Below are 15,999 nucleotides of genomic sequence, written 5' to 3'. Positions count from 1 at the left end.
TATATCGAGCACCACCCTGCAGCCCTATTTCAGATTCCATTTAAATGCGACATGTGCCGTTTGTGCGCAGAGCTACAGGGGCGAGGAGCTGCGCAAAAAGAAAAGAGCTGAAATTTATTTTAGGGCTTTTCTGCTTCTGCTTACCTGCAGATGTTCCTGAAATCGTATCGGCAGTATCTGAGCCATTTCTGGAGGATTTCTCTTTCTGAAGAATCCGAGAGGAAGGAAAGGGGAAGGGGACAGCAGGAGGAATAGAGGTGATCTTGTTCTTTTTGTGCCCTAAACGTCCCCAAAAGTCAAATATGATGGGCAGTAGTAGGTAGTCTGGGTGGCTTGCGTTAGTATCACACGAATCCAGTGACTGCTCCCATTCAGTAGCCCCCCTACAGCAGTCCCGAATCAAAAACTCCGCACATCCGCCAAGAAAACTAGTCCACTTTAACTACTATTGGTGCGTAACGCAGTTCCTCCACGAGCTTTGTAAGGATACGGGGCTGTCCTAAAAATCCACGCTCAGTTACTGTCAGTGATGACTAATCATAAGCTGCCCATGCTGTGTTTTTTCTTCTTCACAGAGCTGTCAGTGCAAGCGGTCGGATGTGCAGTTTGTACCCCTCCGCCGCAGCCCCTTCCCCCTTCCCCCTTCCTTCCCACTAACTTCGAAATCAGGGCGCGTGACAAGCGCCCCACCTTTGCATGGTTTCCTCAAAATCGTGTTCATCTTTTCAAAAAAGTGGGTTGTTGCATGGATGAGGCATGGTCCCTGTACCGGAGAAGACTGCTGACGTTTCACAGTGTTTTCCAAAGAGCTGAAACAGCATCTTTTGGACCTTTACGGAATCTCATCTACTCTCATCTTTTCCTCATGCCTGGTGAGCAGCAGGTTGTGCACAACCGCATGTTAACTTCTTAACAAACATTATTTCTGTCATGCATTGAACTTAATTCTGCCCTGGCCTCAATGCAATGTTGAATGCATATGAAGCAGAGGTGGAGCTGGTGGATGGCTTCTGGGGTCCGTTTTATTTATCCAACCATGCTATTCCCTAAATTAATCTAATATAACCAAGTAAATGGTTTTCTGTTGATCTAATTCAATTCAGACTATTTTAGACCACATGTATTTGGCAGTCGTAGGTATCTTTGATTTGCAATTAGAGTAATCCAGATTATTATGGGATGGCATCAAATGAAGGAAACTTGTCCACTAAACTTTCATTCTGTACACTCTACTCCAGCATAGCATAACAATAGTTGGTTTCAAGATCAATAAAACTTTTTATGCCAAACTCCTTTCCTATTGATGTTAACTTTAAAATAGTAACATCCAAATCTTTGCCTTTGTTAGGGTGCAGGTGTAAAATGTAGTCATCCCCAACATTTGTGGTATTTGAGTTTAAAAATGAGCAAGACAGCCGGAGAATAATTAGATACAAAAAAGGATGTAGGCTCTACAGGAGGATTTTTTTTCTTGTCAGTCATCATGTTTTCCTCAAATTATGTAAAGATTTCTGGGTATTCTATTTTCTCAAAATGAAAAACAAATCCATGTGTATAGCTGCTGTAAATTTGGGGGAAAAAAATCTCCCTTGTGGAGTATGACCCCGTCTGGACCCCTCTTGGTCAGGGCTGAGCCCTGAATGTTTACTACGTCTGGCTCCAACGCTGATATGATCGGTGGTCACATTTTTGCTTAAAGAAAAGAAAAGAAAGAAAGAAAAGAAAGAAAATTGTATAAAAATGCAGTGTTTAAACATTATAATTACTTAGATCCGTCAGAGGTCAGTTTGCGGTTGGTCTGAAAAATACTTCCTTTTAAAACCAGCCTTTACACTGATATGAGTCTGTATTACATACAGGATGTGGACAGACAGACATCAGTTGAAATCCAAAACCTAATGTTCTAAAGGAACTGACTCACACAATTCACTTTGAACTTCCTCAGTTTATAAATGTGGTTAAGTTTTGTACGGAAGGTATTAATTAGTTGCTGCACAGACATTTATGATCAGCCTGTAAGTATCTAGTTGGTCCTATCAATACGCAGAAGGTTGTAACATTTTATGAATAAAAAGTCATTGTGCTTATAGTAGATTTAAACTTGTTTATGAGGCTAATAAAGCATAGAATATGTTATGTCGTGTTATTTACTTATTGATAAACTAGTGGCAATATGTCTCCATGATATTGTAGTTTATTAATCATATTTTTGAATGAAAACTTTGGGGCATAGTAGTGGCTTTAAGATGCTCGCTGTGTAACTGAAATGTCCAGCCAGGGATCTTTGCTGCACGCCACCCCCCTCATCCCTTTCCCTTAATTTCCTGCCTCTACTTGCACTACCTATCAAAGGTAAAATTGCCCAAAAGCTGTGATTGGATGGATTTGAGTCTCAGTGAGCAAATTAAAAACACTTAATTGCTGAAGTGATTCTGCAAGATATGGATGGTGAGCTGCTGTACTGAATGTTGTAAATCATGCAGCGTTGTTGGGGTTCGGGATCCTCAGAATATATTAGTTTTGATGCCAGCAGTAATCTTGTTACAGAGCTACAAGATGCCTTACACCCACCTGCCAAATTACATCGGCTCCGGGAAGTTATTCAGTACGCATTTACACCAGCTGCCTATGCAAATACAGCAGCTACCATGGAACAAGACACTTTCAGACTGCACTGAAATCTATGGCATAATAAGATTAAAAAACTTTAAACTGTGTTATTACTTTAAAAACATAAGTCAGTTCTGAAACCTAAAATATATATCTTTATGAGTGATCTGTAACTGATGACTTTCAGACACACTAAGGATCATAATATGGCCTTTATTTATTACTTTTCAAGGTTGGAGAGTTGTCTGCCTTCTCAGTGAGCTGATACCATACTGAAACAAGTGAACAAAATAGCTAAAATGTCAGATTTAACCCCATTATGTGTGTAGTGTTGATTTGGTGTTGTGTTGTTATATACTGACAGGCCCAGGATTTATGGTTTGGCCACAGAGAGGGTGGTTTAACTCTGACAGGAAGCAGGTGTAACCAGCAGCATCTGGTCAGTGGTCACTGGAAAGCAGTTCACACACACACACACACACACACACACACACGTAGAGACCAGCGTCTCAGTTAAAGCCACAAACCTTGCACTCATCGCAGTGAATCACAGAAACCCCAAAAGAACCTTGGTCTAGGTTAACCAATGGTTACTGGTCAACAACAGTAAAAGGCTTATTCTGACTTTGTATTGCACAATATCTACAATATCACACTGAAAAAGATACCTGTAACATACTGTATATATATTCAGAATAAAAGTCATCACACTAAACTAAACTTGGAAAAAGAAACACACCAAAATCTGTACTTATGAGTAACTTAAAAGTTAGTGATTTGTAAAGTTCATCACACATGACTTTACAGTAATAATGAAAATGAGCAAGAGGTACAAAGTGATGGTGAAAATTTCAGCTGCAAACTGGGAAGCTCTTGTGATGTGGTTTGATATCTTATAATAGCAGAAATACGTTGTTTGTTTAAAAGTCAGCAAAATACAGTGATCCATTTGACAGCAACATCATCATTTATACAAATGTCAACAGCTAACATTGTGTAGTTGTCGTTAAAATGATAATAAAACAGGGAAATTACTTTGACAAACTTCATGTTTAAGCTGAGTTTAGCTGTTAGAGCAAATGTTTGTGACATTTACAAAATCTCCTCAGTGCATAAAACGTTTTCATTGTCTATTACAGTCACAAAATAAAGAAAACAATGCTTTTAGCCGTTTGACTGGTTTCATAAAGTTGTAGTTACACTTTTGTGACACACAGTAGGCCTATGTTAAACTTTCAAACTGTGCAGTTATCCTCATATAACCCAGATGAATACAATGTGAGGGAAGCTCCTAGTGTTGAGGTCTTATGGGCGTGCAGGGTGGGTTAAATACGCTGTGTGCTTGGCCTGGCTCTTGCTGTCTATCAGAAGCAGCTGGTTATTCTTGTGGTGAGAAATCATTTCGTTGAGGGTACCAAAAATCTGAGAGATACAGGGAGAAAAGGGATTAAATAAAAAGCCTGAAATTCTTCCAGAATCCTTCTCTGTATCTTACTGTCTAATTTGCCCTCACCTCTTCATTCTTCTTGCCCTCTTTTCCAAGGGCGTAACCTTGTGTCTCCCCAAGGAAGCGGATAGGAATGTTGTACACCTTCTGCTGGTAGAGCACTGCGAGGGTGTATGGCTGCCGGGCGCTCTGGGCTGAGCTGTGTCGAATGAGAAAGGCACCGTCCTACAACAGTGAAAAAGAGGAACACCTGAGCAAGATTAACACAAAAAAGGGAATAAACGAAGAAGAAAAGAAACTTTTATTGGCTTTGATAGGAGAATGAGGGCCAAAAGAGTGAGAGGTGGATTAAGGATTTAGGGGAATGTAAAACAGACTGTAGACTACATAGTATGTAGAGTAAACGGTGGAAATGGAGACAAAATCACTGTTATGGAAGCCCTGAAGGTGTCTGACTCAGATTTGGCTTCTGTTTGACAGTCAGCACAAACATGCACATAAACTCTCAGCAAATTTCCCCGTTGTCTGTGCAACACCCTTGCCTTAAGCCCTTGCCCGGTTGACTCACCCATTATTAAGAGATAATTACACAATCAAATGAAACATGTAACTGTTTAGTTGACCTTGTTGACCCTCATTAAGAGATCCTCGGCTGCCTTTCTGTTGCAGTCTCCAGCAAACCAATCTTTGTCCTGTAATATGACAGAAATATATCAATAACAGTAAACCACGAACTTGTTTTGTAGTATCTGCGTGGTGGTTGATACCATACCTCATTTCCAGATTGTTTGGTTGCCCTCACTCCACCAGAGGAAGCTTAAAACAGATAGAAAACAGGTTTGGGAAATCTGTACTTGGCAACAGCCGGATGGTTAAAAAGAAGTATGATTCATGCAATGTTCGGATTACTTTAAAAGAAGAATTGAAGCAAACCCCAAATGATCACAGTCATCCCTTAGGATTAAACTTTTTAAACTTTTTGGGAAAATGTGAGCTTACCCACAGGCTTAGTGTCTGCCATAGGAGGATTCAGAAGGCTGGAATAAAGACAAGATGGCAAAAGTTATACACTGAATTTAATTCTGATGTGTGTATGTGTGCACTTTTAGATGCAGTCAACTGCAAAATCAAGTTGGAAATGAATTAAAATCAGTGCAGTTTTAAAGACATACTTCACCCACAAAATGCCCATTTATATATTTACATTTATATATCAGTTATTTATGCCATGTTAAACTGAATTACCCAAGAAAACTTGTCTTTGTCTTTGTCTTTGTCTTGTCTTGCCCTGTCTGACAGGGTAAACAGACATAATGTCTGACAGACATAAATAAGACCTGGATTATATTGTACAAGTTGTGTGAGAGTTTGTAAATAGATTTTTTTTTTTTATAGTTTTGCTGTTTGAAAATGTGTTCCCTGTTTACTTCAATTAATCAACAGTGTTTGTTGTTTTTGGATTCTTCATTCAACTGAGGCATGTGAGAAAAATCAAGTTTTCTAGGTTGCACAGCATGAATAATTAGTATATAAATGGTCATTTTATGTGTGAAATATTCCTTTACCCTTTTAACTGATGATTCTTTATAACAAGCCACTCTGTATTCTTCAGCTCCTACCTGGGTTTGGCTTCCTTCAGGTTTGGAGGCAGAGGGGGTTTAACACTTGGGGTTGGTGGAGGGATTTTGGGAGGAAATGTGGCACGTCTTACTTCAGCTGAAGGAGCAATAGAGACAAGATATAATCACGATGAAAAAAATACTTTTGGATGTGGGTTGTACTGATATTTGATCAGTTTTTACAAGCAGAGAAGAGGTGGTCTTTACCTGCTTTAGGCTCATTAAAAAAAGGCAAGAAAGAATTCTGAAAGAGAGAAATGAAAAGTTACTGCTGTGTCACACTGAAGAGTTTAATTTCCCACATAGCAAATGGAAACAGAGTAAGAATGAAAACTTCCACTTCTTATTCAGATGCTATCTTGACAGTCTTACTTTAAATGAGGATGGAGCTTAGCATAAGGAAATGATAAAACTAAGCACTGAGATGAATAGACACACTCACAGACTGAGCTCTGGGAACTGGAGGCTTCATTCTGCAGATTAGAGAGAATGTTAATTTTCATTACATGTTTAGTACCAAGAATTTACTGCGTAGTGCTACTAATATAACTGCCACATTTGCATTTTGCTGCAAAAACACAGCAGCATGATTGTCTGGTGTGAGATGGACTATGAAGCTATGCAGCTAGATTGCATCAATGGTTAGTGCATGCACCATGTGAGGCAGTCGTTTGAAGTGCACTTACATTGGTGTGGGAGAAGGCACAACTGCTGTCTTGGGAGCTGGAGGCATCCTCATCGGCCCTCGAGGGGGAGGAGAGCAAGCTGAGTAGCAGGAGGAAAGGAGATTATCAATTTTATTTGACCTTTCATCATCTGGAAAAGACATTTGATGTCTGACTTTCACGCAGATCAAAAACTGTTCATACAAATGTAAAGTACAGAAGGAGTTCCTCTGGAGTGAGATGCAACGTACCAGCTGTAGGTTCCAAATACAGGTCGTCATTGTCTTCCTGAAACAAAAAGTAACAAGTATATAATACGTAGAGAGAAACATGGAGAAAAGTGCCAACAGTTGGGTGAGCGTTCCTGTGGAAGCCCACTAATGAGACGTAGCATTACAGTCACACTTGGATTAGTTTTATTCATGTTTGCAATCATTCATACAGTGGCTATGTAGCTGGTAGCATCCAGTTATATTTATGTGTACAGGATGGCCATTATATCCAGTTATATCTATTTTAAACTCATATCAAAGCCCTCTGATGCCACCTTATGTGTTAAGCTTTTGCTATTGCTGATTTATCTATATGATCTTACCTGTTCTTCATTTGGATCCAGATACACATCTAAAATGAGGAGAGAAAATACTGGCAGTGATCTGCGTTGCTGTGATGATAAACAGGCCTCTAGGTGTGAATGGCCCCCAAAAACAGTCAAAGATAGGGTTAAAGGGACAGTTCACCTCAACATTAAAAATACATATTTTTCTTTTTACCTGTAGTGCCATTTATCAATTTGGATTATTTTGGTTTTTAGTTACTCTAAGAAATCATGACCCATTTACTCAAGATAATCCACAGACACTGTTGAGCTAGCAGGTGAGCAAGCAGTAGATGCACACTTCCTTCTGTGAAGTGATACAGTTAGCAGGTGTAGTTCAGTAGACAGAAAATAGTTCCTACATGAAACTGCTCACAACAAGGTCTGTGGATTATTTTAAGTAATCTGCCATGATTTCTGCAAAGAGATATTGCTGTTGAGTTTTTCTTTTTTTCTTTTCTTTTTTAATGATTTAAGCACCACAAACAGAGTGCCATCTAGTTCCATTATTCTGGAGAGAAGTCAGACATCTCTCCAGCCAATATCTCCATCACTCTGCAACTCACACCAACGTGATCAAGATTGATAAATAGCACTACAGGGAAGAGGGAAAATATATATTTTTGATTTTGGGATGAACTATCCCTTTAGCAGTGCATACAGTCAAACAGGTGTGACCAGAAAATGTGTCACACATCAATCAGTGACTTATCACGTTATTAATAGGCCTATTACAGATGCTTCAGATGATTTAATGCTATGTGACAAAATAATGGAGCAAGGCCAAATATAACACTGCATACTGATAATTAGCAGGGATATTGATATACTGTTTATTGTGTAGGGCTGGGGTAATGGTGGGTCAGAAGTCAAAAAAGTAGAAGAATCTGATCTGAAGGTGCTGTGTAGGTCCTGTTTTGTAATGTTGTATTTCTACAGTTAGGGAGATATCCAGAAATATGGAATAGAGAGATTTCTCCAACATCAGAGAGTGTGGAAACAATCTTCTATTAAGGTCAAGCAATGTGAAAAGTTCATTGTCTTTTAAATGTCTCATTTTGGCAACATTGTTGGAGCAAAGTTCTTGCAGATCATCTTGCTAATGAAGTGGAGTTTCTGAGGGGCTCAAGGTGCAGTTCAGTGCAACAACACTGGGTGGCACTGTTTTCTTTGTTTAAGTCACAGCTTCATTCTCCCCTTTACCTCCTAGTTCTCGTCCTAGTTTGTATTTATGTATTCCCAACAAAGTGCTGTTGCTGCTGGAGACATTAAAGACAGTGATTGTGCACCATGAGGATTTTTCCCTGGGAAAGATCAATGAGACATCAAGTCTGCAGCAACAATGCAAAACCTTCCATGGAGTAGGTTTATCAAATGACTGTATTTCTGTAAATGGAAAATGAGTAATTAAAGCAAATATTTATTTAGGCATGTGGGGTTGTAATATTGCATCATATATACATTAACTCTCTTCTCAGTCAACAGTCATTTACAGGCTGATGAACTATTCATATTAAAGGCTTATTTGTGTTGTTAGATGTGATTACTGCACCTTCCTCTGCGTTAGCTGAAGGAACTGGAGCAGGAGCAGAGCGGTCTGGTGGAGGAGGAGGCTTTTTTCTCCCGGGCTTCTCATTTCTGTCTATCTCAGGTGCTGGAAAAATAAAACTGGTTAAAGTCAGAAGTGAAAGTGGATTATACAGTAAATAAACAAAATCACCAGACTGTTTGTGTGTCCCTGCAAATGAATACAGATGAATGACCCACGTTTCTTAGTTTTGAGATCGTGGAAGAAGTCCTCAGAACGCTGTTGAGGTTTCTAGATGACAGATCATTTAGTTAAAACACATGAAACATCTTTAAATATACATAAAATGTCTCAACAGATGCAGAAACACAAAGAGACAGACTTCCAGGAGCTGTTGTTACCAAAGGTTTGACTGGTCTGGGTGGAGGAGCAGCCTGTCTCTGTGGAAGAGAAGGATTGGATGTCCTCTCTGCAAAAAGTCAAATCAAGTGACAGAATTGTCAGTGATATCAATATTGAAAAGGGGTGTAAACTGTTTATACCCTGACATTATCTGCAGTAATGACTCAGCACAGTGCTGTTACCCAGATAAACGTTCTCCTCCACTTGTCTTTGTGGGACTTTCAGTGCTGGACGCTCACAGGGAGGCGCTTCATACATGTCACCTTCCTCGTCATCCTGCCATTAGACAATGTAAAGTGTAATTATTTCAAATTTGCATTTTCACAAAAAGTCATCACCACATTAATATTGAAACATTAGTAAAAGTGTTTTAGTTAAAGGAGTCTTTTTCTGTTGGAAAGATGGTCTTTTTTTTTTTTAATAAAAGTAGGCCATCTATGCTGTAGAAGGAAGCAGATATTTTTTATATTGGTGCTACATGACCAAAGAAAACAAAGACAAAGGAGTGTGGCATTCACTTCTGCTTAAGAGGTAGAAAACCTTCAACTACAACAATGCACTGAGCTCAACAGACCAATAAATGCTCCTGCTGGTGGGTGATGTAAAACCTGGCTGTTTTAACCACAGGGAACAATATAGTGCCTGGCTAGTAACAAACAATCTCATTTTACAGTTTAATGATAAGTAAAATATGTTTCTAAAGACATTTTGGGCAAGACACTGGCAACACAGTAACAGAATCTTGCTTTATATTTGATCAGCACTGTTTGGTTTTACTGTTTGATCTGAGTTTGACCTGAGAGGCCATTTGAGGTCATCTGTTTGATTTTTTTTTTTTTTTTAACCACAGTTCATTTACACATGAGCTACCGCCCACACTGATAACATACAAAGCTGGTTGTCAAAGTATCCCTTTAGATGAAACCATAGCTAAGATGACTACAAGCATCATATCTGCATATCTTTACAGTAAATTTTGTGCAACAGCATAAAATTATGCAGGAAATTTGCTGGAGTTCTGCATAACCAACATAGCTCTGGTTGATGAGTTAGTGATAACAGTATTTTATACACACTTTCCATCTTTATATACAGTCATTGGGTATTCCTCACAAAAATAGGCAACAGAGCTGGTAGGGGGTTGTGGTAACAATATCATATTAATAAGAAAAAGATCTTTGAAAAATGCCACATGTATCGCCTTTAAATATAGCACAAATGTGGGAATTTGTTTTCTTTCTACTTACAAATTCATCTTGTGGCCACCCAAAATCCGCATTGTTATCTGTGTGAAAAACATTATGATAGATAATATAGTTTGTAATCGAGTACTGAAGTAAAGACAGCATGACTCACAACCTTTTCCCTTATTGCATAAGTGATGTTAACTCTCACCTGTCCTTCTAGGTGGAGCTGGAGGTCCACTGTGTCTGAAGGAAAGACGAGAGGTAAGATGCTGCAGCACCATTTTGTTTTATGCAAAATACATTAACAATAGCACTAATAAGACTCATGGCCACAGTACTCACAGGTTCTTTAGTTTTCCAAAGAAGGTCTGAAAAACACAGAAACCTTGGGTGAGTTGTCAGAGATTTTGACACAGTCAGAACAAATTAAACTGCATGCCAAGCTAGAAATCATTTACTTGTAGTTATTTAACAGCTCCATCATCAGGGCTGAGTCAGTGCCTGCTTTTTCGGGAAGTCATGTGATGGACAATAGAGCTTTATTCAGAAAGCAAGGTGATTTAGCTAAAAAAAAAGATTAAAGCACTAGCAAGAGTGGGTGTTATTGTAAAGAGTGCTGGAATTGATATTTAATGAATTATGTTATATACATACACTAGATGGTATACATGCATACTGAACATGTCTATGTACAGCCTGCTTAGATATATATTTTGACATCAAAATATCATTAAAAAATGATGCTTAAATGTAATAATTATTGAACATAATGTATTTTTAATTAAATAAAATAGGACATATATTCACAGATACAGGTTTGTTACACTATTAGAGGAGTTATAGTTAAGTTATCGAAATACATTACAAAACAGTTAAAAAGGTGCTTTTATCTGCTTATAATACATAATAGTCAGTTTTTAATTTTGAGGTACAACTGTACTTGTACTCCACCTCACCACAATTTCTAAGGAAATTTTGTTTCACAATATTTAACTGATAACCCTAAATTGCCAATAACTTTGTGGATTTTAAAATAACTTTATTTGTGTATACACAAAGCCTGACATGACCTGCTTGGTTAGAAGTGGCAGTGACCTGTATCTGCAGCCTGAGGGTGAGTGACTATAGTGATGTGTATTACATGTGTGTGATGTGTGTAGTACATTATGTGTTATTTATAGTCTGCTGTAGATGCTACTTAGTGGTTCTTGGTCCAGGCCAATGATTTGTATAAAGACATGTTTTACAACATCTAATCAACAAATAAAGTATGATGTATTATTGACAGTAAGATAAGATGACACTTTTTGACCCTGCAGGGGAAATTCACAAGCTACTCAGCAGTATATAAAGTGAATAAAATAAGCTCCACCTTTTCCTGCTGCACCATTAAAATAATTGACATGCATCAGTAATTGTAATATAATATACCTTATTTGAAATGGGTCATTCTGCATAAAGAGTTTACATAATAAGACATTTATTTTTGGTTCTTTGAGTATCTTTTTGATGCTTATACTTTTGCGCAAATGAAAATTTGAATGCATGTTTTTACTCTAACAAAATACTCATACACTGGAAAAGTAAAAGCTCTGACTACTTTTTCCATCACTGATTGTTTCAGTAGTCTTGCTGTAACTCAGCCTATTTAACCCTTCTGATTCTGATCCTCATGAATTGTATCTCTGTGACTCTGTTAATTCGCAATCAGTGCTGTTTTGATGCATACATTCATGAACAGTACCGCTTAAAAGAGAAAGGTCCATCTGCAGGGATGTACAGAAACTAAGGTTGGTAGGAAGAGGCAGAGATATACACACGTCAAGCAAAATCAGGAAGTGGAGCAACAGTATCTGTTTTCCCACAGTGCCAGGCAGCCATAGAGGAAGTGCTGATGGAAAGTAAATTATGGGTGAACAGAGAGAGACCGAGAGACTGCAGAGTTTCTATCTCTTACACAGTGGCATATGTGTCAGAAAATAGTTGCTTTTCTGTTGATAAATGAGGAGCAGGTGAAAGGTGATTTTAAAAAGGGCAACAGAATAACGTTACTATTCTGCTGCAGAATTTCCAACTTTTTTTTGACAGTATTTCCAAAAATAGCTGCATTATACGGCCGTATCAAATTACAGTGGCAATGTTCTGCTGTGTGTCAACCTGCTGTAACTTCTCTCTGATGAGCCACCTCTAAAGTCTCACGGAAAAGTATTATCAGTGTACTGTCTGAGAAGGAAAAAGGAAAGAGCCCTGCAGCCATTAAATTAAATCTGATGCAAACAAGGACCAGACACCCTGAGCATCATTCAGATGTTTCAATATTCAGACAATAGACATGGTATCTGTATAATCACAAACATTTCTAATCACAAAAATTTCTATTAGATACGGGCTAGAAAAAAACCACATACAGTATTATAACTAAAAAAGCAATATTTGTTAAGTCGACCAATAACTGTATTCTTAAACACACAATGCAACTGGTTGATAAAGATTCAAGGGGGGAGGGTTGGTTTCCCACTGTCTGCTCTGCCTCGTCCACACTAGTTTTAGTAAGTGTAAATAACAGGCCTAGTGGGCACAGTCCCAGGGGCCCAAAGTGTCAGGGGCCCACCAGGCCTTCACCTGCAAAATGTCTCTTTTTATTTATATAACCTTTATTTATGCTGGTAATCTCACTGAGACAAAGGGTCTCATTCCCAAGAGAGACTTGTTTCAGACATCAACATACAAAATAAAAACAGTGAGTTACAGACAGACAGTTTAATGAAGACACTGCATACAACATTGAAGTCAATTAATTAACGTGTACCGACCAGAGGAAAAAAAAAAAGAAACACAAAGGAAGTCAAAGAGAAATGAGGAGATACATGATTACTAAAAGGGACAAACTAACCACAAAGAGACACAAAACAACAAAACATGCAAAGAAACCACAAAGATACAGAATAACAGCAACTAAAATTAGACAAAAAACAAACAAACACGATAACGTGTCTTGCTGGTATGGTGGAGAGGCGGTGAGGCATATTGCACGTCTGTGCACAAGGGCCCATTCTCTCTTAATCCACCCATATATTCACACATCACAGACTGGATATTGCCTCATTTTTTTATGTTTTTTTCTTAACCATGTGAATATACTGATGATCTCCTCCAGCCACTAAACATTTTATCTACATAAACTGTTGTCACCAAACAAGGACATTTTAAACTCAATTCAGAGCAGCAACACTCCCTCTGAGAATAGTTTACAGTTTGATATCACTTATACAGATGATATCTGTTATTTTATCAACTAGGCGGGGGAGTGAAACTATCTGAGCAAACACGTTCTTATCTCAAAGTGAAATAAAATGCCAGTTTTTCTGTGACCCTTGAGAGATTTGGGACTATTTACATGAAACAAAAAAAATAAAACTATTCAAAAAGATCACAACAACATGAAAAGTTGAAACAAACAAACTCCTCTCAGAATCAGAGACACAGAGTCTCAAAGATAAGTACATCTTTCTCTGCAGAACTCCGACACCCTGTGAGTGAACAACAGCGCTTTCCAAATTATTGCATGGTCATGTTTACTGAAAAGCTGTCTGAAATGCATTATGGTAAGGTGACAGCAACACATTTCAAATAAGAATGCAGTTTGAATCCCACAACTGTGAGCCTAATATGAAGCTTGAGATGTTACCTGAAAGTATGTAGAAGTGACTCTAATTGATTTACCTGAAACAAATAGTGTGTCTATTTTTGTTTGCTTGATTTCCAATTTATTTCAGTTTTACCTTGCAGATTAAAAAAAAAAACATAACCCTGTCCCAACTGCGCTTTAATTTTGTTATCAAAGTGATAGTAAATTGCTCTGAAATATGTTTGATTGAAATCTAATAAATTAATCTCAAAGCCAACTAAGAAAATGATTTTATTAAAGACTGTTGAGTGAGGAACAAATTGAAAAGAGAGTTTAGCAAACTTAATTTACCTTTATTCTAGATTAGAGCACAGTGCAGATACCTGTAAGTGTATTTTCTTCTAGGTTATCTGCAGTTGTCTGGGTTATTTTTACAGTTTGTCTTCACACTCCCACACAATCACAACTTTGAAGAGCTGCCATCATCTTTCCCCTGTTCAGAACCCCCTAAGAGAAAATGCTGAAATAAAAGTAACCACATGAAATGTTTACAGAGGACTCAGCTACTAAAACTCTGCCATCGAAAAAACACCTGCTCACTTCCTCCTCACTCCACCCAAACGTATCACAGTGTAAACCAAAAAATGACAAAAACCAAATAGTACTTTACCATTGTCATGATTTGAGGTCAAGTCTCGAAGCTCAAGTCATGAGGAAATGTCTTTGTTTCGGTCGTTGGATGCAAACGGTTTTGAAGATTGAAAGTGAGCAATACAAAGAGAGTGTGAAGAGCAGCTCTAACTGATCTCATTTGCATTTCCTACCTGAGTCACACAGACAGCCTCACCTGCAGCTGGACTCACTGCCTTTAAATGAGCCGCAGACTGCACAGCTCAAACACGGCTCCAAATTTCCCAACCGAAAACTGCTTATGGCCATATAATAAACAGAATTTTATTATTTGCTGCAACTAGAGAAGAACTTCTCCTTTGTATCCCGTATGCAATCAGAAGGGGAAATTAATAATTAACTTTTAAACCCCATACACAATGCTATCAATAATGCTAAGTTGTCTCTGAATTGGAAGACATCATTACAAACACAAAAACCACAAGAAGTAAGCATACCACAGTGTGTACAGAGTGCATTTAAAACGAAACAAACAATCTGCTGCATACAATTAGTTGCCAGTTTATTAAATGCAATTCAGCAGCACCATAAATGGCAGCCTCCAAAATGATCATGCAGTTGAATCAACACCTCTCTAAATAACTAAACAACAACTTTCAGCTAAGTATTTCAGTCTTCATAAAGGTTGGATTTATTGCAGGACTGTCCTATTTAAATGAATTAGTTTCAGATAGGTGCGGCTAATAAACTGGCCCCCGAGTGGAGGTTTTATTACCACCCTAATATGTTTTCTTTTTGGCAACAACATGCCTTATTATTCATCACTTAATAGTGAGTTAAAGCTGAATTAAAGGTGAAAATATCTCAATGGTCTTTACATTGTTTACAAAGTAAAAAGTGGTAATTGCATTTTGCAACATGGTATTGCTTATTTCATCCATTATTGTATCGGTATTGTTGAACGATAATAAGGGAATTTATCCTCTTATTTAAGTTAGCCTTTCAGTCGAGAACAAGAATAGTCTGCAAACTTTCTTAAAGACATCTTCTTTCCCTGATATTATATATGTCCAACTCTCTGGAGTATTAATGTGCTGTACTAGGATTTTACAGAGATTGTTAGTTTGTTTGTTTATGTTACATGATGTTACTTTTTATGATTAAAACTAGGAAAATATTTAAAATAAATAAATAAGATCTTAATGAGAGAAGCGACAATCTCATCCTACATACATTTAGTTTTATCACAGCCATGCACCAAAGTCCCTGTTGCTTCCCAGAACCTCCAACAGGTGTCACTGTGTGGTCTGTTTCATTCCACATGGGATGGAAGTCAATACAATCTGGTGCAGTACAATCAGAATTTTAAAGGACATAAACTAAACTTAAATTAAATTTTATTCTTAATTATGCTTTTGTTTGATTTTTTTTCCCCCATCTTCTGTAGTTTTTGTCAATGGTTAGTTTCCTAGAGGTACTTTTTTCCTAAGTGTTTGTTCATTTGATTAAGAACACTGTAATTTCCATGTTTTGTGGATGAATGAATTCAACCTTGACCTTGAAACTTGAACACTGTTCTTGCAAATACTCGAAATGTCCCCTCCTGCAAGAGTAATGGGTACAGCAAAGGGTCAACAGGGTCATCTGCAAAACACAGTAGACAGACACACAAGTCTTTATCTGTT

The 15,999-nt window shown here is 37.9% G+C and overlaps 2 protein-coding genes across 2 annotated transcripts in view; both read right to left on the bottom strand.

The window, feature by feature from the left end:
* The window catches only part of cltcl1 (clathrin, heavy chain-like 1), a 31,669-nt gene extending 31,222 nt beyond the window's left edge, over positions 1-447 (bottom strand). Inside the window, exon 1 of the mRNA XM_042487863.1 lies at positions 145-447. Within this exon, the coding sequence (XP_042343797.1) occupies positions 145-186 (42 nt within the window). The 5' untranslated portion in view covers positions 187-447. The remainder of the gene's footprint in view (positions 1-144) is intronic.
* A 2,962-nt stretch (positions 448-3,409) lies between these two features.
* On the bottom strand, positions 3,410-14,454 carry si:dkeyp-117b11.1 (B-cell linker protein). Its single transcript, XM_042487859.1, has 19 exons — positions 14,355-14,454; positions 10,399-10,424; positions 10,265-10,299; positions 10,117-10,154; positions 9,052-9,145; positions 8,869-8,936; positions 8,707-8,758; positions 8,492-8,593; positions 6,937-6,965; positions 6,593-6,629; positions 6,363-6,441; positions 6,119-6,149; positions 5,884-5,920; positions 5,677-5,773; positions 5,057-5,094; positions 4,830-4,873; positions 4,681-4,749; positions 4,124-4,282; positions 3,410-4,032 (listed from the first exon to the last, which is right to left on the bottom strand). Exons 1-19 carry the CDS (start codon positions 14,361-14,363, stop codon positions 3,916-3,918), a joined length of 1,161 nt encoding a protein of 386 aa, XP_042343793.1. The 5' UTR covers positions 14,364-14,454; the 3' UTR covers positions 3,410-3,915.
* Between the last annotated feature and the right edge of the window lie 1,545 nt (positions 14,455-15,999).

Source organism: Plectropomus leopardus, chromosome 6 (genome assembly GCF_008729295.1).
Source record: "Plectropomus leopardus isolate mb chromosome 6, YSFRI_Pleo_2.0, whole genome shotgun sequence".
Taxonomy (NCBI): domain Eukaryota; kingdom Metazoa; phylum Chordata; class Actinopteri; order Perciformes; family Serranidae; genus Plectropomus; species Plectropomus leopardus.
Note: the sequence above shows the minus strand (reverse complement) of the source record. Positions and strands in the feature narration are given on the sequence as shown.